At 42.8% G+C, this 27,577-nt stretch overlaps 1 protein-coding gene across 20 annotated transcripts in view; it reads left to right on the top strand.

Annotated features, from left to right (window-relative positions):
* LOC307195083 (uncharacterized protein) overlaps nt 1-27,577 on the top strand; it is a 457,748-nt gene that overhangs the window by 231,660 nt on the left and 198,511 nt on the right. For 16 of the 20 annotated variants that reach the window (XR_013830716.1, XM_079938788.1, XM_079938799.1 and 13 more), the window contains one exon: nt 6,896-7,094. Coding sequence is in view for 19 of the 20 variants with exons in the window: in XM_079938788.1 (XP_079794914.1) it covers nt 6,896-6,901 (6 nt within the window). In the remaining variant the exon portion in view is untranslated. Of the gene's footprint in view, nt 1-6,895; nt 7,095-10,145; nt 12,596-17,085; nt 17,792-27,577 lie in introns of those variants that run through there. The other 4 variants (XM_079938796.1, XM_079938797.1, XM_079938795.1 and 1 more) reach the window with 4 other exon arrangements.

Raw genomic sequence — 27,577 nt, 5'->3', positions numbered from 1 at the left:
TGGTGGTGACAAGACAGTGTATAATGGGGAGACCCACGAGCCAAAGGATGATGACCCCACAGGGTGGTAAGAGCTCCAAGGCAGGGAAAACAAAACTTGTTGGAGCTGGAGAACAGGGCACTCAAGCAGCCTGGCCCAAGGATCAGGATTGTCTGAGATAGCTTCATGGAGGACGTGACGCTGGATGATGCCTTGAAGAACTGATCAGGAGGACTTTAAGATGTGTTCCTTTCAAATTCTTGTGCTGCTTTGGATTTGAGTCTGAAGTAAAAAGTTGACCACAAGATCACAGGGGCTTCATATGTTCAAGATACCCCACATCTTCAACAAGACAACTGTGCGGCAGCTTTGCCCAGGGGTAGGTGATGCATACATGTGATTTCTTAAACTTAAGGTGGGGAGAAATGCTCTCCGTGACACCGTGTCCTTCTCACTGGCCAGGGTTCCCTAGCTCTAAATCCGCAGGGATTATCACTCAGGGTTCCTAACCTGACTCAGGGATTTGGTGATTTACTCGCATGGACCAGACATCCACTTTTGGACCGTTTTTCTGATGAGCAAGCATTTCAGAGGCCATGTAGGCAGGGCTTGCACAGTGAGTGCTTAACTGCTCCTGAGAAAGACCCTCCAACTTCATGGTATTACTCAATCCAAAATCTGAAAGATTTACAAACCAGCGGAGTAAAAAGTTCACCTCCAGCTGAGAACACTTTAATTCTTCTTAGCAGCAGTTGGAGAAAGAGGGTCAATGAGTACTTGATAAAATAGTCAGTAAAAACATTTTTTTATAGCAGCAATTCTCATGGGAATAGAGATGCAGGAAAATGGGGTGAGACACTGTCTTTACATAAGATCGCTTAATTTTTGGCTTTAAATTCTTGAGTTTTTCTTTGAGTCAGCTTTCTAGGAATGTTTGCTTTAGCTTGTGCCTGGCATTTCGTAAGTTGTCATTTACATTCCAGTAGATTGTAAAGTTTCTTATTTGACAGCAGAACCACGATGAGGCCAAATAGTATCGGCCTTTTAATCCAAACATTGCCTCTCCAGCCTCCACACACCCATTCCCTATCGCCTTGGGAAACTGGCTCCCTTGACTCATTTTTGTTTTCTGCCTAATTCTTCTCAGAGTGCAATCTCAGCTCTGCCTCTGTGCCTCCATTTCCTCATCTGTAAAATGGGATATTACTATCTACCTCATAGGGTTTGATATGGTTTGTAAATATTCACCTAGGTTAAGCGCTTAGAGCACATTGTAAAGTGCTCCACTGATATCAGTGACTGTTATTGATATTATTATTATCATCATTTTTTTTTTTTTTTTTTTTTGCGGTACACGGGCCTCTCACCGCTGTGGCCTCTCCCGTTGCGGAGCACAGGCCCAGCGGCCATGGCTCACGGGCCCAGCCGCTCCGCGGCATGTGGGATCCTCCCGGACCAGGGCACAAACCTGTGTCCCCTGCGGGTGGACTCTCAACCACTGCGCCACCAGGGAAGCCCTATCATCATTTTTTTCTTGCACAATTTGTTTTCACAAAGCCAGGAAGAAGAACAGCTTTTGCTGCTCATTACATGTAAGAGGAGAGGACCGTGCTTGCTGGGTGGCAGTTATGGTTCAGCAGGAAAAAGCTGGCTCCACCTGGACAGCCAAGGCCTCAGAGAGGTCAGAGGGAGAGAAGGACCCAGTGGTCCCCAATTCAGGGCCCGCAGAATTCCCCCTAGACACAAAGGCAGCAGGGGGACAGACAGAGCTTTGCTCCTTGGGGTCTTGGTCTCTGGAAAACCACCAGTGAGGGGGCTTCCCTGGTGGCGCAGTGGTTGAGAATCTGCCTGCCAATGCAGGGGACACGGGTTCGAGCCCTGGTCTGGGAAGATCCCACATGCTGCGGAGCAACTAGGCCCGTGAGCCACAACTACTGAGCCTGCACGTCTGGAGCCTGTGCTCCGCAACAAGAGAGGCCGCGACAGTGAGAGGCCCGCGCACCGCGATGAAGAGTGGCCCCCACTCGCCGCAACTAGAGAAAGCCCTCGCGCAGAAACGAAGACCCAACACAGCCAAAAATAAATGAATAAACAAATAAACTCCTACCCCCAACATCTTCTTAAAAAAAAAAACACCAGTGAGCATGACTGGCCTGAAGAACTCAGGGCTGGGGGCCGTGTCCCCAAAGCTGTAAACCATCAGTGAATCTCACAGTGAGATTGACGGCCAGGCTCCTCTGAAGCCCACACGGCAGCCCTCTCAGCTGTAACAACACAGTTTGGTTTCAGGGTTTTATTACTTCAGTGGGAATCTCTCTGAACTCAGGTAGCAATTCTTGAAAAACAGCAAAAATTTTTAAGCATGAGCAATTTTTCCTCTCAAGATTATTTTGTCAAGCTTATTTGGAATAAGATAACATTTTGAGAGAAATCACAGAATGGTTTTACAGACTATAGAGTAACTGCACTTAAAAAATGCTGAATTTAGATTTTTAAAAATTATTTTTTGGTTGCGTGGCTTGTGGGATCCCAGGTGCCCGACCAGGGATCGAACCCTGGCCCTCGGCAGTGAAAGTGCAGAGTCCTAACCAGTGGACCGCCAGGGAATTCCCCTGAATTTAGATTTTTTTTTTTTTTCACTTGCACTTATACAACATTTTAAATGAGACATCATTTGAATTAATATACTACATGATAGCTTAATATGAAAATAGACTCTGCATGTGTATCATATATTTCCATCAAAGCATCCACTATTAAATTTCCACTATATTTTGAAATAATATCACTTCACCTGGAGAAAAATGCCATAACTCTTAGCGCTGCCTCCTGAGATCCTTTGAGCCTGTGTTTTAAAGAATTAACGTCATAGTCGGCTGGAGTGATGAAATAGACATAGATGTTTATACTTACCAACAATTTCGATGTTGCTGTGTTCATCCAAAAGAAAAATTTCAGCCTTCAAGTCCCTAAATAGACCAAGAAAAGTGTGTGTTACCTACTAATATTAGTGTTTTGTATTTGAGAATATTGCAGCTGTAGGCTAAAGGGGATTCTTTCCTTTTTTAAAAAATTTTATTTACTTATTTACTTATGGCTGTGTTGGGTCTTAGTTTCTGTGCGAGGGCTTTCTCTAGTTGCAGCAAGTGGGGGCCACTCTTCTTCGCCGTGCGCGGGCCTCTCACTATCGTGGCCTCTCTTGTTGCGGAGCACAGGCTCCAGACGTGCCGCTCAGTAATTGTGGCTCACGGGCCTAGTTGCTCCGCGGCATGTGGGATCTTCCCAGACCAGGGCTTGAACCTGTGTCCCCTTCATTGGCAGGCAGATTCTCAACCACTGTGCCACCAGGGAAGCCCGGGGATTCTTTCTTGACTTGAGTCTTAAAAGTGATAATGGATTAAAATTCTGAGTTCCCAGAAAAAAACATCAGAAAACAGGGCAATATGCTTTCAGATTTCTGTTCATAGCTTTGTCTTGACATCGACAGCCTGCTAACTTGAGAATCATCTCATTTTAAAGTGGGAAGCTTGTTGAGAAATGAATGATAAGCAGTCCTTACATGAATCATTAAGAAATTGACCAGACAAAATGGAGCTGCTGCTTTTCTAATCAAATCATATTTGGAAAGAATGCAGTTAAAATCCCTGACTGGCTCCTAGGTGACCATCCAGAATCCTGTCTAAATACAGCATTATTTTCGGGATTGTCTCTTAGAGGCTTGGGACTCAGGGTGAATCATGCAGAGCACTCTCCTCCTGCCCAGTATTTCAGGCAGGTGAAATTTGGCTAAAATGGACGAACGCCCTGAGTATCTGAGAAGGGTCTTCTCAGGAGTCTGCATGGAAGAAATTAGAAGTATTGTCATCAAGTATCATAGGAGCCACATTTTCTTTTGTTTTTGTTTTTTTAAGAATCAGCTAACTGAAAAACTAGAACAAAACTCTTCTAATTTTCTCTCAGTCACCCAATTGTGTGATTCATTTGGTAGGGCCAAGTCCCCTAAGTGGAGGTCCAAAGAAAGACCCCTAATTTGCAGTACCCTTGGGAGGCAGCAAAGGCAGCATGGCCAACTCCAGGTTTCCTTGGTAACGTTCCCAGGAGTTTCAAGGGCATTAAATAACATGATAGATTTGTATCTTCGCCATTATGTACAAAGATAATGTAGTAGGTGATCTCTGTATATTTTAACCAGAAATATAACGAGGGAGAAGAGATCAGGGAGGACTTAAAACAAATAATTAAAATACGATCATTAGAAACAAGAACACATTTTCAGACCTAGTTTGCTTCCTCTTCCCCCACTGCCACACATTCTGTCAGAGCTGTTTGTTCTCCTGTTCATCTCTCCTCTCTTTGGTGTATAGGCTTATTCAAGGGAGAGGTGATGGTACCGGGTGGGAATGGGAACCCAGCTGGGACAGCAGGGCTTGGCAGGCCCTTGCAGGGAACTCTGCTGCCTTCTTCTGCCCTGACCTTGCTGTGAAGGACAGCAGAGCCTTCTGCTTCCTCTAGTCATGGCTGTGTTTACCCATCCAAGTGGTTTTGAGTGATTAAAAGTTTGACAGCCATTAGGCAATTAAGTGAACAAGTTGCTTTAAAAATAGCCAATTATGCAAGAGTTTGTCAGAAACCATCTCCCCCATTGCTCAGATGAGTATCTTCAGCATCTCTTCTATTTGAAGTCCATTATTCTCCTTTCTTGGAGTTTGTCCCATTTGAGGAGCCCGTACATCAGTGCCTTTTGTGTGTTTTGGAAAGGGGTCATGTATATAGGAATACCAGGATGACCAGGAATGAAAAGCTATAGCACTAAGTTATAGGATGACTTGAAATCCCTTTCTAGCCTTTGGAATTCTACTGAAAAGGAGAGATGGAGAACAGTGACGTGAAATGACCTATGTATAGTTTAGTGTATTCGGGATCTTGGGAATAAGCTACTGTGATCTTTCCCAAATCATAAGACACTTTATAAGGCATTTGAAAAATCTGGGTGGATGGGAATAATAGACACATTGTAAACCAGCTAATTCCATAGGCTGGCCTCAATAGAGTTTCCCCCCAATCAGTAAACCCATAAAAGTTTGCCTAAATCCCTCTCACATTCATCAGTGCCACATTCTGTTACTTTGATATATTTTATTTATAAGAAGAGAAAAAAAATCTCCCTCTAAACTGTAGTCCTATTTTTCACATAAACACAGTTACTTATGAGCTCAAACTGAGCGCTGGAAAGGAGAGGAAGAGATGGCCGCTGTTGCCTCAGTTCTGTTCTCACGTGGATGTGTAAGCCGGTGCTCAGTTTCTCACGATGGCATATCCAGTGACGAGCTTCTCAAGGACACTGATCTTCCCTCCAGAGAACTTGGCTGTGGACCCTGTGCTGGGCTCACTGTCAGTAATTGACACTTTCACTTCCCTTTCACTCAGTTTTTTTTCTTTTTCTTTTCTTTTGATGTGGACCATTAAGTCTTTATTGAATTTGTTACAATATTGCTTCTGTTTTATGTTTTGGTTTGCTGGCGGGGAGGCATGTGGGATCTTAGCTCCCTAACCAGGGACTGAACCCGCACCACCTGCATTGGAAGGCGGAGTGTCAACCACTGGACCACCCAGGAAGTCCCTCTTTTTCTTTTTTAATTGAAGTATAATTGATTTACAGTGTTGTGGTAGTTTCAGGTATACAGCAAATGATTCAGTTATACATATATATATATTCTTTTTCATATTCCTTCTCATTATAGGTTATTTCAAGATACTGAATATAGTTCCCTGTGCTATACAGTAGGACCTTGCTGTTCACTTAGTTTCTTTTGATCCCAGATCTCATCCAGGCGGTTGCTGCCAAGGTATAGCTCCATCACCATATAATAAGAGATGTCTGTCTCCAGTGTTCACACAGCTGGGTAATTTTAGGGTGTTTAACCATTTGCTGGATCCAGGATTCATACTTTATATCCTTTAGAACATAGAAGTCTCACTTGCTTTCTTCTTGTTGATGATTTTGATGGCTGCCTACATCACTGGAGATGTAAATGATGCCCAGCGAAGGTTAACTAATAAAAACAGCCAAAGCAGGCTCAATTAAACACACACACGCGCACACACACACACACACACACAGACACACAGCAGGGAGAATACATAACGATAGACATTTTCTAAAGTAACCTTGTTAAATTGGGACATGAATGAGACACCATATTCTTATGTATACCTGAAGCTGAACTCTTTAGAAGGTCAGGATTGATAGTAGCTATACTGAAAAGTAATTATATTTCAGCAGTCTATTAACTACACTGTTGTGGACTTTTCTGACATAGCCGTCAACAAAGCTGATAGGGTTAGCCTTTTAATTGTAAAGGACACATTTATTAATAAAAAATTAACAAATGGTTTACATCTTAGAATGCATATCAGCCAAAACCAAAAGACATAATTAGTTCAGAAAGAAAAATAGTTAAATATGGAAAGAAATCCTGTACACCAATAAAATTAGCTATAAGGCATTCTAGGAAAACTCGTTAAAATTCCTCCTTAATTCTTTTAATAGTTGTTAGTTTGACAGCAAGAATTTCTCCCTTTGTTTTTAGTAGGAACAGATAAAGAGGGATTTTATTTGAATAAGAAAACCAAATAGAAGTTATGCTGTGATTATTTTTATCTTGTTTTTTTGGATTTATTTTTATCAATTGTGAAAATGAATTGATTTTAATATTGGGACACACACACACACACACACACACACACACACACACACACACACAGCTTTTCCATCACTTTGGCAAAGAGCCCTTGTTGATCATTTTGCCCACCATATATGTCCCAACCTTCATGGTGTGAGGGAAGGTCATCTCCAGATCGCAAGAGATCTTCCTGCACCATGCAGGCACCTGAGATCCCTTTGTTTCCTTTCCAGGGCTGAGAGTGCCTGCCCAGGTGATTGGGGCTGGTGACAGAAGCATTCACCGTTGCGTCCACTGCTGCGGGCATCCTCGATGAAACCATCCTCTGTAAAGCCCATCGGTCCTGTGGCCCCAAAGAGGTGACTTGTGACCATTAACAGTTGCTGCTCTTGAATTCTGTGCAGACATTTCTGAAGCCCCTGGATAAGGCAGGTACCAACGCTTCCTCTCTCTTCCCTTGCTCTCTGTCCCTTCTGTGTGTGCTCAGGCATGCAGGATGCTCAAGCAGAATCAGCATGTGTGTTATTAACCTAACATGGTACATGATGTCAGTGAATGGCTTGCAGTTCCCTTGACACCCAATCCCAGGCCTTGTACAAAATTAACATTTCTCTTCACAGAGCAGAGAGTCAGACCATGTGTTAAATGCCTTATCAGGGAAAAATCAGCTAAATTATAATCAGGGCCTCTTGACTTGCTTTTTTAAAAAAATAATATTCTTTATATTTTAGGACAGAAAAATAGAACAGGTGCATACCCATATACCTCCCTCCCCTGTCTATGGTTTCTCCTATTACCTCTTGCATTAGTGTGGTACATTTGTTGCAATTAATCAACAATAGATGTTGATACATTATTATTAACTAAATTCCATAGTTTACATTAAATTTCACTCTTTGCATGGTGCAGTTTTATGGCTTTTCACAAATGCGTGGTGTCATGAATCAACCATTACAGTATCATATAGAACATATATATATTATTTTGAAAGTATTTTAATTTAGAAATAGAAAACATATTGAAAGAAGAAAAAGAAAGAAAAACACAAAATATATAGGAAATTTTTACTCCATGAGCTTCTCAATCCTCACTTGTTCACCATACCCAAGATGAAAAACACTTTTTTAAAAAATCAAACAATTAAATTTATTTTTTTAAATTCTTAAAAAAATCTATTTATTTAGGCTGCATTGGGTTTTCGTTGCCCCGCGCAGGTTTTCTCTCATTGTAGTGAGTGGGGGCTACTCCTTGTTGCGGTGCACAGGCTTCTCATTGCAGTGGCTTCTCTTGTTGTGGAGCACGGGCTCTAGGCGCATGGGCTTCAGTAGTTGTGGCACGCGGGCTCAGTAGTTGTGGCTCGTGGCCTCTAGAGCACAGGCTCAGTAGTTGTGGCGCACGGGCTTAGTTGCTTCACGGCATGTGACATCTTCCCGGAGCAGGGCTCGAACCCGTGTCCCCTGCATTGGCAGGCGGATTCTTAACCACTGCGCCACCAGGGAAGTCTGGTGAACACTTTTCTAAAAAGGTATTCAGCCACGAACAATGATGTTATTGATAAGAATGTGGACCAATTTCACAAAAAAGCCAAAGAATCCCATTATAGCAAATGAAATTATAGTTTCATTGGCCTAATAATCCCCTCTGCTTCACCTATTCATCCATCTCCACTCCCTCCAAACTTCTGGCAACTACTGACCCTTTTACTGTCTCTCCATAAAGTGGCGCCTTTTCTCTAATGTCATATAAAACATGCAGTGTATAGTTTTCATAATATGCATTTAAGGTTCCCTATGTCTTCGTGTGGCTTGATAGCTCATTTCTTTTCAGCACTGTATAATATTCCACTGTCAGGATGTGTGCAGGTTTTGGTGTGAACCTAAGTTTTCAGCTCAATTGGGTAAATGCATAGGAGCATAATTGCTGGATCTTAGGGTATGCTTAGCTTTGTGAGGAGCTGTCAAACTGTTTTCCAAAGTGGTGGTACCATTTTGCATTCTCACCAGCAATGAATGAGAATTCCTATTGCTCTACATTCTCACCAGCATTTGGTATTGCCAGTTTCTTTTTAATTTTAGCCATTCTAATAGGTATGTAGTGGTTTCCTATTTTTACTTTAATTTATAATTCCTTAATGACATATATGTTGAGCATCTTTCTGTATGTTTATATGTGCCATCTGTATATCTTCTTTGGGGAGGTCTCCAGGTTTTTTTCCATAGTTAATTGGATTGTTTGTTCTCTTGTTGTTGTGTTTTATGAATGCTTTGTATATTTTGAATACCAGTCCTTTATCAGATATGTATTTTGCAAGTATTTTTTCCAAGAGCTGCTTTTGTAGAGCTGGAAACAGTTCTCTTTCTCCCTAAAAGACATTATACTACATATATAGGTCAGTGAAATGCAATTAGCTGCAAACTTGTGGTAAGGGCTTTAAAAGTGCTGAGTTTACATTGATGCCTGAGTATATATAACATACCTTACTGCTTTTTATTGTAGCAGAGCAATTAGTTTTTGCAGTCTTTTCTGGAAGTATCTGTTTTTATAGTTAGGCAGACTTAAACTACAGCTAAAAGTTGGCTAGATTTTGCATCTTAAAAATCCTTAATGTTTAAGGGATAAAGCTGACTATACATTTAAATTCCAAAGGGAAACTTGATAGTCACTGTTTAAAGGCCAAAGACTATTTTTTCTAATCATATTCTAAATACAGAGTTGTATAGTGCAAATCCTTGTTACCACTTTAAAATACTGGCTGCCACACAGCTAGTGGCATGTCGTCGTGGAAACAATTTCTTACCTTGCTTAGGAAGATGAGGGCTGTACTGTGGCTCAGAGCTCATGTTGGATCAGATACTATGGCACCCAGGCTCTAGAGCTTTCAAGCCCCCCACTCAGTTCTGCTACCTCAGTAGCAAAGATTGCCCCTCTTTCTACTCAAGGAAAACTTTATATATATAGAATGTTCTTGCTGGGAAACATTGGATGACATGAGTTTTTTCTTTTCGTTAGAGAAGCTTGTATTTTCTAGACTGAAGGAAACAAGGTCATTTTTTAGCTAGAACAGTCAGCATTTTCCATTTTTCTTAGTTGTCCTACCATAAACCTGCTCCGGAGGTGAAGAATGTTGATGAAATTTGGTTAATAGTTATCCAAATAACATGTGATGTTTGTTTTTTGTGGGGTGGTGGAAAAACACAACAACTTATGACATTGATCATCTTCAAAAAGTGAATCCCATTTCAGGAGGAAATAAATTTGAAGAAACAATATCATAGAGGCTAGGAAGTACTCTCCCAGAAGGGTAAGGAAAGGTACTTGGTCTATGCCTTGAGATCAGGGTTTTTTATGTAATGGAGAAATCAGTCTTATTAACCACAACTTGGTGTTTATAAAAGTCTTTAAATCATCGAGCTCGGGCTTAATACTCTGTTGAAGTTATAGCAGCTTATCCTATTACATATTAGTGCTTTTTATTCTAGGAAGAAATATAATTCAGTATTTTCCATGCACCAAGTATTAGCCAGGACAAGCTCATTGCTGTAATGAACAATTCCAAAGTCTTAATGGCTTAACACGGTAAGCATTTACTTCTTGCTTCTGTCATGGTACAGTGTAGGCTGAAGGGACAGTGTGTGTGGAGGGGTCTACTTCACATGGTCATTAAGGTTCATTCATCTGAAAAGTCCCCCATCTCCAGGCCTTTGGAAGCCTCTTCTGGATCTTCTGCATCTGGCCTGCAATGAGAGATGAGAAGTGGGCGGATTTTTATGGATCAGGCTTGGAAGTGGCAAACGTCCTTTCTGGCCCTTGTTCCACTGGCCAGTCACAGAACCCCACCTATCTGTGCGAGAGGCTAGGAAGTGTAGTCTCAAAGTATGCCCAGGAGGAAAATAAGACAAGATTTAATGAATCAAAGTCATCTCTGCCACTTATGACTACACACACACAAATCTGTGGAGAGAAGATGAATACCTCGGGGAACCCTCAAAATCGGACGAAATTTCTAGTTACATTGCTTATTTAGCTTCTTTCTATGCTTTTGGGAATAACTGACTTCATTGACTTGACTTCTTGTATTTTTGGAAATCAGAAACCTAAACCTCAACTTTTCCCCTGAATAAATGGTCATCCATGAATGCATGTCCTAGAAGATTTGGGAAGTTTAAGCAAGATGTCCCCTGAGTGGGATCCCACAGTGCTGGATGGTTCCTATTTTCTCCCGTCTTCTGCTGATTTCATTTGACGTGGTGGCAGAGAGATGAGAGGAAAAAAGGTACAAGATTTGTAATTGCAAAGCACAAATAATGGACTTGAACTAGCGTTTACTTTGGGCCTGTGACTGAAGGGAGAGAAGGAACAAAAACCCTCTTAAAAAAAGCCACACACTTTCAAACCTGACATCTGACTAAACTATGGATTGCTGTTATTGGGGATTAGCCCAAATTGACACCTTGAAAACATTCTGGGGTCAAGAAAGTTCCACAAATAGTTCTTAAAGTCATTCTCTTGGCACCTCATAGAATCTTTGTAGAAAAGAAAATTTGCTCAGGGCGGCTTTTTCTGTTTGGGAATATATTACTTTTATGAACACCTCTGCTCCCAACTGAATTCATTCCTCAAGTGTGAAAGCCACTGCAGATCTAAGGAGGCAGTTTCCCTCAGGGCTGGATTTGTAGCCTGGGTTTAAATGTCCTGCTGCATTGAAAAAGCGTGGGAGAAATCACAGATGCAGCACTCTGGTGAATGGTTTCCAGTCTGTGGAGAATAAATAGACTTCCGGAGAGAGGGAGTATTGGAAAAGTCCCAGTGTTCATCACGTGGGTTTCTGTTTAGAAAACCATTGTGCCTAAGTCATCCTCCTGGAATTCCACTGCCCTCTTAATTGTGCTTGTATGAAAAAGGTGTAAGTTTTTGGCCTTTTTGATCCGCTAAACCCCTTCTCCCTGAATCAGTGGCAATTTAATGAGAACACTAACCACAAATCAACAAGACGTTTTTTTTTTTTTGGCCATGTGGCTTGTGGGACCTTAGTTCCCCGATCAGGAATTGAACCTGGGCCCTCGGCAGTGAAAGCACAGAGTCCTAACCGCTGGACTGCCAGGGAATTCCCGAACAAGATTTTTCTCTGTCATATGAATGTCGGAACATTTATCCAAATGATGCTGACTGCCGGTGCAGGGCAGTGGGCAAACTTCTAGGCAGTTTTGGGGTAATTTTGGCTTATGTAGAACTACTGCAGAATCATAATCTATGTGAGATCTGTGCCTATACTCATTTTTTCGTTTTAGGTTGAAATTAGAAAACCACAAAATCATGTTAGAATCATTGAGTGACACTCAAGGTTGTTCTTCAACAATGATGGAGAAGGTTGGAAATCAGAAAGTGTCAAATAGTTGACAGTTTTTACCCAGGACCCTCAATTTGTGCCACCAGAAAATACCTGCACAGAGAACTCCATACTCCAGCGAGACATTTTTCCTTTTCTTGTTGGTATTCATTTTGGAGCCAGCCACACAGACAGCAACCCTGACTGTAGGTGACAGTGCTTGTTTTTCTTATTGTTTTGAAAGTTACAGGAAAATAAGAAGCAATTTCTGAGGTGGAATAAAGCAGGTTTGTGTGTGTGTGTGTGTGTTTGCCTGTGAAGCTATAGGTCTGAATAGTATCTAATTAAAATCTGATGTAGAGTCAGTAGTCCTGCTGTTGTATTGAACAATTTATGCTTGATAATGCTAAGGAAATGGTCTTCTAATACTTCTTACTCACTTTCAGAGGATAACAAAGGTGTTTCTCAAGAAGGTGTTTGCCTCTTCTTCTAAGACTGGAGCAGAGGTAGGGCTGGTGTGGGTCAGTTCAGGGACTCTTTGGCTTTAAACCCATGGTCACTCTTGGTTTTCCAAACTCCCCTCTCCCGCACCACTCCCATCTCTAAATCACCTACCTCCGGTAGACCCTTATGAAAGGATCCCCTCTTATCCCAGAAATGCACAACTTTTATTATACATATTTTCTCATGTTTCCTCAGAAATACAGTACTTTCTTCTGCAGAGTATATAGTGCCAGAAATTAAGAAACACTAAGCTTTCCACAGAGGTGCACACATTCTGTCAATCAAACGCAAATAACCACCTCAGTAATCCATAATTGTCACTGACTGTGTAGTTCACATCGAACATGTAATCATCACAGACAATGGCTTCATACTTAGCCCCCTGACAGACTAAGGCAAGAAGTATAACAATGGAGAGGGGTCTGTTCTGTAGACCAGGTGCCAATGCTACAGGCAAGTGGATACACCCTTCCTTGGGCCAGAGAGGAAGGTTATAGCTTCCTCCCTCTCCCACTAATAAAACGTGCATCTGCAAGTGTTCAGATTGATCATGACTCTTCCAGTGCCTAAAGAATAATCATCTCTGGTTGCTCTTTGGGGAGAGAGCATCCCCACAGTGCAAAGTTGATGCAGCAGGTTATAGGATGTGTGGGCAATTTAGAAGTGAGACTGAAAGAATCCAAGTTGTAAATTCTTGTTCCTTTAGAGTGACAAGTTAATTTTAAATGTGTAGACATCATCCTGGGTAAGGGAGGCCAGAAGCTTTCCCCAGAACCTCCTGTGGTTCAGATTTACTTCTAATGGTGGATATACTCAGGTTGGAGTCATTTTGCCCTGGTGACCATCAGCATAGGGAACACTGAGCTGACAAGGAGGCTTTGGACAAAGGCTGTGGAGGTGGGTGGCCAGTGATGTCTGACCCAGGTGTCCTAGCCTCTGACACCATCACTCAGGGTTTCTTGTGACTAGGAATAGATCCCTGCAGAGTAGGAGTATAAGAGGGAGTCTAAGGCCCAGGGGCCTCCTGTCTCCACCCTTACCCTCTTGGGCTGCTCCTTCCTCTAAACAGAAATACCATCCTTCACACTTCTCTCTCTAACTCTCATTAATCTATCCTTCCATCCAGTGTATATTTGCTTGGCTACCAGCTAGCCTTGTACTAGGCAGTAGGGACACAAAGATGACAGGGCACAGCCTCTGCCCTCAAGGAGTTCATGTGGGGGACAGATATGTGAACAAATAATGTCAACACAGTAGGAAAAGCGACATGCCTAGTACTGTGGAGGATCAGAGGGGACTTGGTACCTTTTTCTGGGGGAGGTGGGGGTGGGTAGCTTGGAAGAAGAGTTGATGTTTGAGATGGGTCTTGAAGGAAGAGTAGAAGTATGCCAGGTAGAGATGGAGGAGAATTAAGGTGCTCATTTGGCAAAGTTTAGAGTTTATTGTGTAGGCAACATCAATCCATTCTAAGCAGGAGGGGACGTGGTTGGACTATTAGAAAAATAACCCTAGTAGTAATTTAGAAGGCACCTTAAAGGACTTTAAGACAAGGAGACAATGAAGATGAGACATCATAGTCTGGTAGGCAAAAGTGAGGACCTGAAACAAGATAGTATGAGCACTTTCATTAGCTGTGTTAAAGCTCATTCATCCAGAGTCTATTCATTGTAAGCCAGAAGGTATAAGATATGAGTATTTAAAAATCTGTTAAACGTATTCCTCCCCAAGTACGACCAGGCATATTCTGCTTCATAGGATGACAGACAGATTTTGGGGTGTGCTTTGGTGCTCTGAATACTAACACTCCTACTAATACGAACACACTAACACTAAAGGCAATAACAAATAAGTCTTTTCTTTTGTTGGAGCAGCTCTGGGCCCTTTAAGATAGAGGGTTTCCGCACTTGGGCACAGTGCCCGCAGGGGCATGTGGATGGCGGGGACAGAGTGGTTGGGAAGGCCTGCTTCAGGGTCCTCAACCTTGGCCTCCCTAGGGCTTCCCTCCCAGGCCTCTTGAGGGGTGGTACAGATTAGAGCTGGAGTCTTAGGGGCATTTCTCCCAAGCAGCACTGTCCCTACACGTGGCCAAAAGAGCAGAATCTCTATGAGGATAAAGGCAGCTGAGGCCTGTCTCCTGCCACTGCTGATGCCCTCTTACCAGAAGGGAGCTGGTGAACAGACTTGGCCTCCAACCTTGGCAAGATTTCTAATCCCTGCTCTGATACAGAATTTACTTTCCTTTCATCCCTATTCTTTGAGATAACATTGTATTTCTTGAAAGGCATAATGATTTCAGAGTCAAGTTGACATCCTCAACATTGGCAAGAAATAGCCCTTGTTAAAATTGAATAAGTCACATGAATTATTTATTCTCTTCACTGAAGAGAAGATGCACTCACACCTTTAGTTAAATTCTTCTTCTATTCTTTTGGTACTGTTTCTGGAGACCTTTGAACTTTTCTTTTCCAAAATTACCCTAGAACCAAAGGCAGAAACCCGTCTAAGCGTAGAGGAAGGCCCACATCTTGTGAGGAGCAGTGTGAACAGACTGGAATCCTCAGTCTCTGGGATGAGACCCATGAGGATCTGCTGATATGATTTGCTTTATGGCATAAGGCAGTTTTCAGATCTTGTGTTTATGTGAATGCTATTCTAGGGTACAGATTTATTCGCAAATGTTTTTATTGCATTCTCCCGAGAACTATTTGATAAACTTCAAAGTACCGACATTTCTGTGGTTATAAAACAAGTGTCAGAGTGTTTATCAGGTTATTCTCTTGGTGTCATTTCTACTCCCTTTCCTAGCCCCACTTCCGCCTTAATTCAGAAACAAAATTTAAAATCTCATAATCAAGTACTTACTATCAAACATAAAAGGATTACTAGAAAAACAAACATCTTGAAAATGTCTCCCAAATCTGACCACAGTCATTTAAGTAATGCGGATGACAAAGAGACTCAAGTCAGATTTCTTAACTACGAAGGATGCAGTGTATCTTTCTCAGAGGGAAGGTTTTGAATTGAATTTTCAATGGATGAGGCAGTTGAGGTTTCAGAGATCAACTGGTTCGTCCAAGGTGATAAGTATAGCTGTTAATTTTATCGTGTGTGTGTGTATGTGTGTGTGTGTGTGTGTGTGTGTGTGTTTTCTACTAGGCTCCAGATGGAAAAGATTCCATAGCCCTTCTCATTTTTCACCTATGAATAGGCTCCCTCCTCATAATCCAGTTATTTCTGGTTCCCTTCTTTCCTACCATGTGCCCATTGGGATTTCCCTGCCCTTACCTTAAATAAATCTGAGCTCCTCAGGAACCCCCCTTGTCCCATTTAGAGGTCATTGCACCCAAACATGCTGTTCTGCTGCTTTCTTTAGTGAGTGACTAACGGTCCATGTGGGGCATCACAGAGATGTCTGTTGCTCAAAAATTATAATCTCCCTCTTCTATCAAGGGGACAGAGACGCATTTCATAAAACCTTTCAAAACGGGTTAAATTGGTGATCATTAAGATGGCCAGCACTATTCATTGCTATATTGGGCTGTTTCCCCATTAATAAGAAAAATCTTCCACTCACTTCTATTTGTCATTTATGACAATAGCAGACTCTTGGTGAGGAGAAATGTGACTTTCTCCTTTTGGGCTTAAGACTAATGAGCCCTTCCTTAAACCTTGCCTCCTGAGTTTCCCGATGCATTGTTTTTCCCTCCTGGAGAATATTTCACCGATGGTTTGGGTTCTTTTTTCTGTTTTTTTTGTTTTGTGAGAGGACAGCACGAATGTTCATGTGACTGGCCCGCTAAGGACACATGCATATTTCAGTGATAACTCCCAGGGTCCACTTTCCTCCCACTGGCCTCAGACAGCAAAGCTCTTCATTTTGGGGTTAGAACTTCTCTCTGGGATGTGGCACATTTCTGAGCCACATCATTCATGCTCACTAAAGGAGAAAATTCTCCTCCCCTTGTGGGAGGCTCTGGACTCTATCTCAGTTAGGCAACATTTGCTAGTTTCAACCATGATGTTCCTGCCGTGAGGTTTCTGTGGGTGTCCTGCAGAGAGGTCGAAAACCCTCCAGGGTACCCACTGTGACTTTGCCTCTGAGAGACTGCGGGGGCCCCTCTGTTATGCATCCTGACTCTGGTGTCTGTAAACTCTCCTGGTACCTATACCGCCTCTAATTTCCTCTGGGGAGTCATCCTTTTCCCTCCCCTAGTCCGTGTCATGTAGATGGTCCTGATTACAGCGGTGAGTATGGGTTCTATGTGTAAGCCAGCTCCTCGGAGCCTCTCAGCCACAAGGGCTGCGGCTGCTTCAGGGACCAGCCTTGAAGCAGAGAGTCCATAAGATGCAGTTAGACCTTTCCTGGGCTCCTAAGAGACGCGCAGGGGCCGTCCTTGCATTTGTGAGGAGAGGAGGCAGTTGCTGTGAGCATCCTGCATCCACGTGGATGCTGAATCTGGAGCCAGTGCCAAGGGAGCAACGCTGAAGAGTGAGAAATTGGTCCCTGATGACATTGTTTGAGCCTTGAATCAACCTATGTGAAGCTAGTCTCCTCTGTTGCACCACCAATAAATGATCTTTTCTTGCTTAAAGTGGTTTAGGAGCGTCCTTCAAGATGGCGGAGGAGTAAGACATGGAGATCACCGTCCTCCCCACAAATACATCAGAAATAATCTACATGTGGAACAACTCCTACAGAACACCTACTGAACGCTGGCAGAAGACCTCAGACCTCCCAAAAGGCAAGAAAGTCCCCAGGTACCTGGGTAGGGCAAAAGAAAAAACAGAGACAAAAGAATAGGGACAGGACCTGCACCAGTGGGAGGGAACTGTGAAGGAGGAAAGGTTTCCACACCCTAGGAAGCCACTTCGTGGGCGGAGACTGCGGGTGGCGGAGGGGGAAAACTTCGGAGCCACCGAGGAGAGCGCAGCAACAGGGGTGCGGAGGGCAAAGCGGAGAGATTCCCGCACAGAGGATCGGTGCCGACCAGCACTCACCAGCCCGAGAGGCTTGTCTGCTCACCCGCCGGGGCGGGTGGGGCTGGGAGCTGAGGCTCGGGCTTCGGAGGTCGGATCCCAGGGAGAGGACTGGGGCTGGCCGCGTGAACACAGCCTGAAGGGGGCTATTGCGCCACAGCTAGCCAGTAGGGAGTCCGGGAAAAAGTCTGGAGCTGCCGAAGAGGCAAGAGGCCATTGTTTCAGGGTGCGCAAGGAGAGGGGATTCAGAGCACCGCCTAAACGAGCTCCAGAGACGGTTGCGAGCCGCGGCTAACAGTGCGGACCCCAGAGACGAGCATGAGACGCTAAGGCTGCTGCTGCCGCCACCAAGAAGCCTGTGTGCGAGCACAGGTCACTATCCACACCTCCCCTCCCAGGAGCCTGTGCAGCCCGCCACTGCCAGGGTCCCGTGATCCAGGGACAACTTCCCCGGGAGAACACAGGGCGTGCCCCAGGCTGGTGCAATGTCATGCCAGCCTCTGCAGCCGCAGGCTCGCCCTGCATCCGTACCCCTCCCTCCCCCCGGCCTGAGTGAGCCAGAGCCCCCGAATCAGCTGCTACTGTGACCTCGTCCTGTCTGAGTGAAGAGCAGACGCCCTCCTGCGACCTACACGCAGAGGCAGGGCCAAATCCAAAGCTGAACCCCAAAGCTGTGTGAACAAAGAAGAGAAAGGGAAATCTCTCCCAACAGCCTCAGAAGCAGCGGATTAAAGCTCCACAATCAACTTGATGTACCTGCATCTGTGCAATACCTGAATAGACAATGAATCATCCCAAATTGAGGAGGTGGACATCGGGTGCAACTGTACACGCGGGGTTTGCTTTCTACGTCTCATTTGTTTCTGGTTTTATGTTTATCTTAGTTTAGTATTTAGAGTTTATTATCGTTGGTAGATTTATTTATTGATTTGGTTGCTCTCTTCCTTTTTTCTATGCTTGGTGTGATTTTGTCTACATAGCTTTGCTTTTACCATTTGTCCTAGGGTTCTGTCTGTCCATTTTTTTTAGTATAGTTTTTAGCGCTTGTTATCATTGGTGGATTTGTTTTTGGTTTGGTTGCTCTCTTTCTTTCTTTCTTTTTTAAATTATTTTAAATTTTTAAAATTTTTAATAATTTTTTATTTTAATAACTTTATTTTATTTTATATTTTTCTTTCTTTCTTTTTTTCTTCCATTTATTCTGAGCCGTGTGGCTGACAGGGTCTTGGTGCTCCGGCCAGGTGTCAGGCCTGTGCCTCTGAGGTGGGAGACCCGAGTTCAGGACATTGGTACAACAGAGACCTCCCAGCTCCATGTAATATCAAATGGCGAAAGCTCTCCCAGAGATCTCCATCTCAATGCTAAGACCCAGCTCCACTCAACGACCAGCAAGCTACAGTGCTGGACTAAAATTGGAGTGATACAGAGAAGATTAGTATGGCCCCTGTGCAAGGATGACACGCAAATTCGTGAGCGTTCCATATTTTTGCTGGAGAGGGTGTGGAGAAAAGGGAACCCTCTTGCACTGTTGGTGGGAATGTAAATTGATACAGCCACTATGGAGAACAGTATGGAGGTTCCTTAAAAAACTAAAAATAGAACTACCATCCAACCCAGCAATCCCACTACTGGGCATATACCCTGAGCAAACCATAATTCAAAAAGAGTCATGTACCACAATGTTCATTGCAGCTCTATTTACAATAACCAGGACATGGAAGCAACCTAAGTGTCCATCAACAGATGAATGGATAAAGAAGATGTGGCACATAGATACAATGGAATATTACTCAGCTATAAAAAGAAATGAATTGGGTTTTTGTAGTGAGATGGATGGACCTAGAGTCTGTCATACAGAGTGAAGTAAGTCAGAAAGAGAAAAACAAATACCATATGCTAACACATATATATGGAATCTAAAAAAAAAAAATTGTTCTGATGAACCTAGGGACAGGACAGGAATAAAGATGCAGATGTAGAGAATGGACTTGAGGACACAGGGAGGGAGAAGGGTAAGCTGGGGCAAAGTGAGAGAGTGGCATGGACATATACACACTACCAAATGTAAAATAGATAGCTAGGGGGAAGCAGCCACATAGCACAGGGAGATCAGCTCAGTGCTTTGTGACCACCTAGAGGGGTGGGATAGGGAGGGTGGGAGGGAGATGCAAGAGGGAGGGGATGTGGGGATATATGTATATGTATAGCTGATTCACTTTGTTATAAAGCAGAAACTAACACACCATTGTAAAACAATTATTCTCTAATAAAGATGTTAAAAAATAATAAAGTCGTTTAAGTGATTTGAATGGAATGTTTGGCCACTTGTAGCCGGAACCCTGTCTGCTAGACTCGTATGGTAGCCAAGAAGTAGCGCGCGCGCGCGCGCGCGTGTGTGTGTGTGTGTGTGTGTGTGTTTTCTTTTGATTTTTCAGGAATAGAAAAAAAGATGAGGACTGACCCATTCCAAAAATGCTCACCAGTAGATTACCTAATTATTTAGAATGACAAACTAGAATGTTAATTTTTTAAAAAGCCTTGTGAGAAAATAAAAAAATAGAAATATCTAGGAAAAAAAGACTTCTAGGTACGAAGGTCACTAAAAATTACAGCAAAAGGTGAGTTTTTAAATATTTGTATCATTTATTTACTCTTACCCACAGGCTATTCCAGGGTATTTTCACAGTTTGATCCTTTCTGTCGGCTATTAAATAGTTTGGTACAAAATACAGTTCGGTGTATTTAATAGACTTTGTTTGGGAATGTGGTTTGTTCTTTGACCCTGGGCAAGTTTCTTCACCTTAACATTTGAGGGATATTATTCTGGACTTAATGTACGTGAAGCTCCTAGATTGGGGCCTGGAATAAAGGAGGCACTCAAACGTGGGAGCAGCTGCTGTTTATTATTATTACCCACACTCTGGTCACTTGCTAGAAATATGAGTCACCCTCCCTGTGTGCCTGTTTTCACTAGTCCTGGTCAGGAAGTGTCTCGGGCCTGTTGTTGGTCTTCCCTGATGGTGTGGAATTAGCTGCCTTGCATATTGATTGTAACTAATGACAAAATGGCCCCTCTTGGGAATTCTGTATTTCTCCTCACCAGTCATTTCTGGACTTCTGATTTTTATTATCAACAAGGAAGAACATAAAATATAGTTACTTAAGGCAGAACTGGGAGATGAAACAACAACGGAAAGTGATGGATTGTCACTGCCCTCTGTGCAAACAGGTATGCTCGTAATCCTCAGGTTATTTCCTGCTGAGCAATACTAAAAAATATAAAATTGTGCGATGGTTAAGTAATATTATTTTATTATGTTATTCCACGGATGGCAAATACAAGACGTCTGTGGGGCCATCTCCCAGTCCCCTGATAATCTTAGTCCCGTTTCTCACTGAGCCTTAGCTTGGGCTTAGAGTCCTTCTCAACCCAAAGCACCAGAAATGGGATGCTTGAGTTGGAAACTTTTCTCCCCCTTTCATCCTTGGGCTTCTGCATTTTGAGATTTTATTACTGAAGTTGCTTACATATTTTGAAGTGTTTTAAACTTTTCTTTTAATTCTCTACGTACTTTGGCTTTCAATAGGAGAAGGGATTATTTGTACAGTCATGAGGCTAGAAGCATCTGGTCCCATGACTCAGTTTCCTCCTTTAGGGAAAAGGGACTGTCTTTCTGGGATTGCTTTCTTTTTTTTTTTTTAATTTTATTGGAGTCGAGTTAATTTACAATGTTGTGTTAGTTTCAGGTGTACAGGAAAGTGATGCAGTTATACATATACATATATTCATTCTTTTTCAGATTCTTTTCCCATATAGGTTATCACAGAATATTGAGTAGACTTCCCTGTGCTTTACAGTAGGTCCTTTTTGGTTATCTATCTTATATATAGTAGTGTGTGTATGTTGGGATTGCTTTCTATCTTAGCCCAACATATGAGAACAATAGAAACAAGCAAAAACCCTCCATACAAAATAGGTAAAAAAGAATATAAATCTAGAAAAGCAATGGCGACAGATAAGAGTCTCAGAGGAGGAAATCAGGGAAGAGATGTCATAATCAAAAATTCTGGACTCAGTTTGGATTCATCAATAAACATGCAGTGGGACATCTGCTAAGTGAAGCACTGGGATGCAGAAATAAACAAGAATAGTTCTTGCCCTTGAGGAGCTCACAGTCTGGATAGGCGGCGGATGTGTAGAACAAAGCCCGTAAATACCAGGCACTGTGGCAAGCACTGTGTTGTGTCTGAGGAGAGGAAGATGGTAGGATTGAGTGTCTCAGGTGACCTGATCACATTAAGTAAAGGGGTCCCTGCTGATGCTGTCTCACACTCCTTGTTTCATAAATCACAGATTGGGTATTAATAACTACGTGAGTTGTTACTTGACTTTCTCTTGCCCTATGTGAAGCCCTAGTGTTCCTGGTAAGTCTGAGGAGCCAAGTGTGGTGATGAATAGTTCAAAAACTCAGGCTCTGGAATCCGACAGTCCGAGCTTTGAGTCTTGACCTGTGGCTTACTTGCTGTGTGACTCTGGGAAACTCAATGACCACTCTGGCTCCAGTTTCTTAATTTAGTGATTATTGTGGCAATTAAAATAGAGAGTATCTCTGAGGTATCTGAGGTACCTTAGGTGATAAGTAAAAAAATTTATTATTCTTTATTTTTTTTAACATCTTTATTGGAGTATAATTGCTTTACAATGGTGTGTTAGTTTCTGCTTTATAACAAAGTGAATCAGATATACATATACATATGTTCCCATATCTCTTCCCTCTTGCATCTCCCTCCCTCCCACCCTCCCTATCCCACCCCTCTCGGTGGTCACAAAGCACCGAGCTGATCTCCCTGTGCTATGTGGCTGCTTCCCACTAGCTATCTGTTTTACCTTATTTACAAAAGGTAGTGTATATATGTCCATGCCACTCTCTCACTTTGTCACAGCTTACCCTTCCCCCTCCCCATATCCTCAAGTCCATTCTCTAGTAGGTCTGTGTCTTTATTCCCTTCTTGATTAATTTTGTTGTCTTTATTATCAGGTCAATGATGTTGAACTCTGATTCAACAGTTGTGCTTATTTGTCCACTTCCAATTGGAAGTTTATTGTTTCGAATTACAAAGAAAAAGATGAACTCAATTTGTGACCAAGAGACAAAGATTGGGGACTTGGCAATGGTGGAGGCAGACTTTGGACTTTGTGTTTGGGTTGGGAGATAGGGGTTGAGCAATAAAGATTCTGATTGAAGGGACAGAACCACCAGAGTGGAGCACAGTAGAGGTCCGGGAAGGGTGACCCTAGCGTGGGGCTAGAAGATGAAGAAAACTGACATGGAGAAAAGTCTGCTCCTAAGCGTTCTCCAGGGGGCCAGAGAAAACTATCGTAGAATTTTGGAACAGTTTTGTTGATGTGTTGACAGCTAAGGTTAGAGAGGTGTTTCCTTCTGAAAATCCCAAGTGTGTAGAGAATGAGCTCTTGCTGAATATTTCAGCTTTAGTTTAACTTCTTCCTGCATAACCAGTGTGTGTGTGTGTGTGTGTGTGTGTGTGTGTGTGTGTGTGTGTGTGTGTGTGTGATGTTTGTTTGTTGGCTGTGTGGAGTTGATTATATCCTAAATAAGTGAGATCTGAAAGGATAGAAGAAACGATGCAGCAGGGGGCAGGTAACCACAACACTACTTTTATTTGTTTTGTGAACCAGCAGTCAGCAGAGCCCAGCACACTTGACTGATGGGGAGAGCGCACGGGCAGAGGCAGCTGTAATGCAATGTTCTCAGAATTTGGCTCCGTCTCTACCTGGTGACAGCAGTTCGGAGTTGGGTAAAAATTCTAGCCCATCAGGATAAGGCGGTCACTAAAAGCTGTCTAGAACCTGAAAATTCCAAATAAGTGATGAGAGGAAGCATCAAAAAAAGACATTTGCACTTCAAAAAACAAGCAATAAAAATACCAATTTCCCAAACAAGTAGGTTAGGTGGCAATATTACTAGTTAACATTTCCTCATACGTTTCAATAAGTAATCTCTGAATTTGGTATTATCTCCATTTTGTAGTCTCAGAGGCTTGGAGTAGCTTGCCCAAAGTCACCATCTGGTTAGGGACCAAGCCTGGATTAGAACTGGGTCTGACTGGTACTAGAGAATGAACTCTCAACCACTCAGCTATGCCTCCTTGAAAGATGACTCACCATAGTAGTCCTTACACACACAAACACACACACGCACACACACCCCAAATTAGGAGTTGGTAGCTGAAATAAGATCAAAACATATCTTTTAAATATTATATCTGAGCTTGGGATTAACATATACACACTACTATATTTAAAATAGATAACCAACCAGGACCTACTGTATAGCACAAGGAAGTCTACTCAATATTCTGTAATAACCTGAATGGGAAAAGGATTTGAAAAAGTATAGATATATGTATAAGTATAACTGAATCACTTTGCTGTACACCTGAAACTAACACAACATTGTAAATCAACTCTACTCCAATGTAAAATAAAAATTTAAAAAAAAAAGACAGTGCCCCATCCAAAAAATAAAGAAAGATCTTATCTGTTGTGTAGGACAAATGCCATACTTTCCACAGTGTACTTTTTTATTGGAATATGTGGATAAAGAACTAACTTTACCTAGTCATTCATATAATCTTGTTGGTAGAGCAACAACTTCCTTTATTTTTTTCTTCCTGGTGCAACATATCATTTAATTCCCTTTGACAGGTTCAGGTTTACTCTTCTTTTTTTTTTTTTTAACATCTTTATTGGAGTATAATTGCTTTACAATGTTGTGTTAGTCTCTGCTGTATAACAAAGTGAATCAGCTATATGTATACATATGTCCCCATATCCCCTCCCTCTTGTGTCTCCCTCCCACCCTCCCTATCCCACCCCTCTAGGTCGTCACAAAGCACAGAGCTGATCTCCCTGGAACAACAACTTTCTAATCTAGTTTCTCTGATGCTAAAATTCATTTGAGCAACTCAGGTCCTAGTGACTTTCTATGGCAGGGGATAAGCTAAAATTCTTCTGGATGACTTCACTGCTGGGAATGCCCTTCTCCGGCAAACACTGCGTGTAATATTAAAAGTCCTGGGAGCAGATAGGCTTGCAAAATGTGAGAGCACTTGGCTTGTGAGCAGGGAGAGTATGGTAACCCTCAGACTGCCACTGGTACAAAGTGTCAGAGGAAGCAGTGCATATTACAGGGAAGCTGGAAGAATTAAAAAAGGGGGGTTTGTATCATCTATTAATAGTCTGTTTTATTTTTTTAATTTTTATTTTTTAATAGTCTCTTTAAAAAGTCTGTCTTAGTAAAGCAAAGAATTTTCTTTGCAAAATCAGAAAACTGGAGGCTCAGAGCACACGTGTGTTCCAGATCCTTCTTAAATATTACTGAATCTGCAGATGTCTGTCTCCTCAGTCAGTACAGGAAGTGCTGGTCAGTTGTGAGGAAAGGTCAACTGTCCACAGCACAGAACACTTCTGGGTCCTGACAGTCACAGAAGACAGGGGACCGGACAGGAGTCAGGACTGCAGCAAGGGTGTATGCAGCTGGGGTGCAGGGTGGCTGCCACCCTCCTCGCCCTCCTAAGCCTCTGGACACGGCCTAGCTTCTGTGACCCGGGGGCCAGAACCACGGACAGTGCAGCAAGGAGCCTGTTCTCAGTCTTAGATGGAGCCAGGGCTGAAGGGGTACAACACTACAAGGACCATCCTTGTGCCTTCAGAGAATTCAGCTGACGTCTGGGGGGTCTGTGGGCAGGGACTGCGGAGCAGAATTGCATATGCTCTTACAGAAGCTGCATCTTCTGTAAGAGCATATGCATCTTCTCCCCAAACTTTACCCCCCAAGTGAGAAAGGCAAGCCACAAATATTATGGATTCTTTAAGAACCTTAATATTTGCCCCTCTTCTATGGTTATTCATAGAACATGTCATCAGTTTCATTTAGATGAGAAAAATATGAAAGCATTGTTTGCTCTGGTTATATATTAACACCTCACTTTTCCATTTCACAGAGTTAGTGAGTGGGGATGTGTGTGGGTGTATGTATGTAAAGGTAGACACATATGAGTAGGAATACATGTTCTCATTTAATCCCTGTAACTTTATAAAATAATATTATTCATATATACATATGTAATACATATACCTCTATACATATGTACATATCTACATACACATTGACTTTATAAAATGGCATGCCTATTTTATTAAAGAAAAAACTGGGACTCGGAGAAATTGACTGACAAACTTGAAAAGTTGATGTTCCTGAGAGGCACAGCCTGCATGAGAGCACAGGGCTTCTGACTGAGTCCCAGGCCCTTTGAACACTCCCCTCGCCCCCAGTTTCAACTCAGTGTCAAGCCCACTGACTGCCTTCTCCAGATACGCTTGAGTCAGGACTGTCCTGGGATGTTTAGCCACCTGGCACAAGTCATCAAAATAAAAAAGTAAGGGGACAGACAGTTTTGAGGGCATTAACCCACTGTGGTCCCCTTTGCCTGGCAAAGCAATAAAGCTATTCTTTTCTACTTCACCCAAAACCCTGTCTCTGAGATTCAGTTCAGTGTTCGGCATCAGAGACATGCATGCAGAAGGTGGAAGCAAATGAGCTGGCTGGGTGCTGAGGATGAGGCTCCATAGAGAGGAGATAAAAGTCCCTGTGCTTCTCACTCTCCGGGATTCTCTGGTAATGTTTCAGCACCTTCAACTGAACTTCTATACTTTTTGCAAGAAGCAAGATTGGGGTTAGTCTGCTAGCAGGGAGCTAAGCTTTTACAGAGGCAGTGAGTACACAAAGCAGTGAGAGCAGCACTGCCAAGCTCCCTTCTTTCCCAGGAACCACACTCAGCATCTGAGCATTGAACCGCTGGTTGGGGTCAAGTTCAAGTTTGCTCCAGCGTCTCATTCTCCTGGGACCAGTTGCCTCCCACAGCTGAGTCTGTGCCTTGTGGCAGAACCATCAAAGGGGCAAAGGAAACAAAGAGATGGGGCAACTCTTAATGTTTTGTGTTGAAATGGGTTGACATCCGCTCCTCAGAGTTCCAAAGGCCAAAGTTCCAAAGTCCATATGAGGGAAAGACTCTTCCCAGGGGTTTTCTCTGAAGATGGGGGAGGAGTAAGACATGGAGATCACCTTCCTCCCCACAGATACATCAAAAATACATCTACATGTGGAACAACTCCTACAGAACACCTACTGAATGCTGGCAGAAGACCTCAGACCTCCCAAAAGGCAAAAACTCCCCATGTACGTGGCCGTGTGGCTGACAGGGTCTTGGTGCTCCAGCTGGGCGTCAGGCCTGAGCCTCTGAGATGGAAGAGCCGAGTTCAGGACATTAGGCCACCAGAGACTGCCCGGCCCCATGTAATATCATTCAGCAAGAGTTCTCCCAGAGATCTCCATCTCAATGCTAAGACCCAGCTCCACTCAACGACCAGCAAGCTACAGTGCTGGAAACCCTATGCCAAACAACTAACGAGATAGGAACACAACCCCACCCATTAGCGGAGAGGCTGCCTAAAATCATACTAAGTTCATAGAAACACCAAAACACACCACTGGATGCAGTCCTGCCTACCTGAAAGACAAGATCCAGCCTCATCCATCAGAACACAGGCATCAGTCCCCTCTACCAGAAAACCTACACAATCCACTGAACCAACCTTACCCACTGTGGGCAGACACCAAAAACAACGGAAACTATGAACATGTAGCCTGCAAAAAGGAGACCCCAAACACAGTAAGTTAAGCAAAATGAGAAGACAGAGAAATACACAGCAGATGAAGGAGCAAGGTAAAACCCCACCAGACCTAACAAATAAAAAGGAAATAGGCAGTCTACCTGAAAAAGAATTCAGAGTAATGATAGTAAAGATGGTACAAAACCATGGAAGTAGAATGGAGAAAATAAAAGAAACATTTAACAAGAACCTAGAAGAACTAAAGAGCAAACTAACAATGATGAACAACACAATAAATGAACAATAGCTGAATAAATGAGGCAGAAGAATGGATAAGTAACCTGGAATATAAAATAGTGGAAATAACTACTGCAGAGCAGAATAAAGAAAAAAGAATGAAAAGAATTGAGGACA

Source organism: Stenella coeruleoalba, assembly GCF_951394435.1.
Source record: "Stenella coeruleoalba genome assembly, chromosome: 12".
Lineage (NCBI taxonomy): Eukaryota > Metazoa > Chordata > Mammalia > Artiodactyla > Delphinidae > Stenella > Stenella coeruleoalba.
The sequence above is the reverse complement of the archived record's forward strand: the minus strand, read 5'-3'. Positions and strand labels throughout refer to the sequence as shown.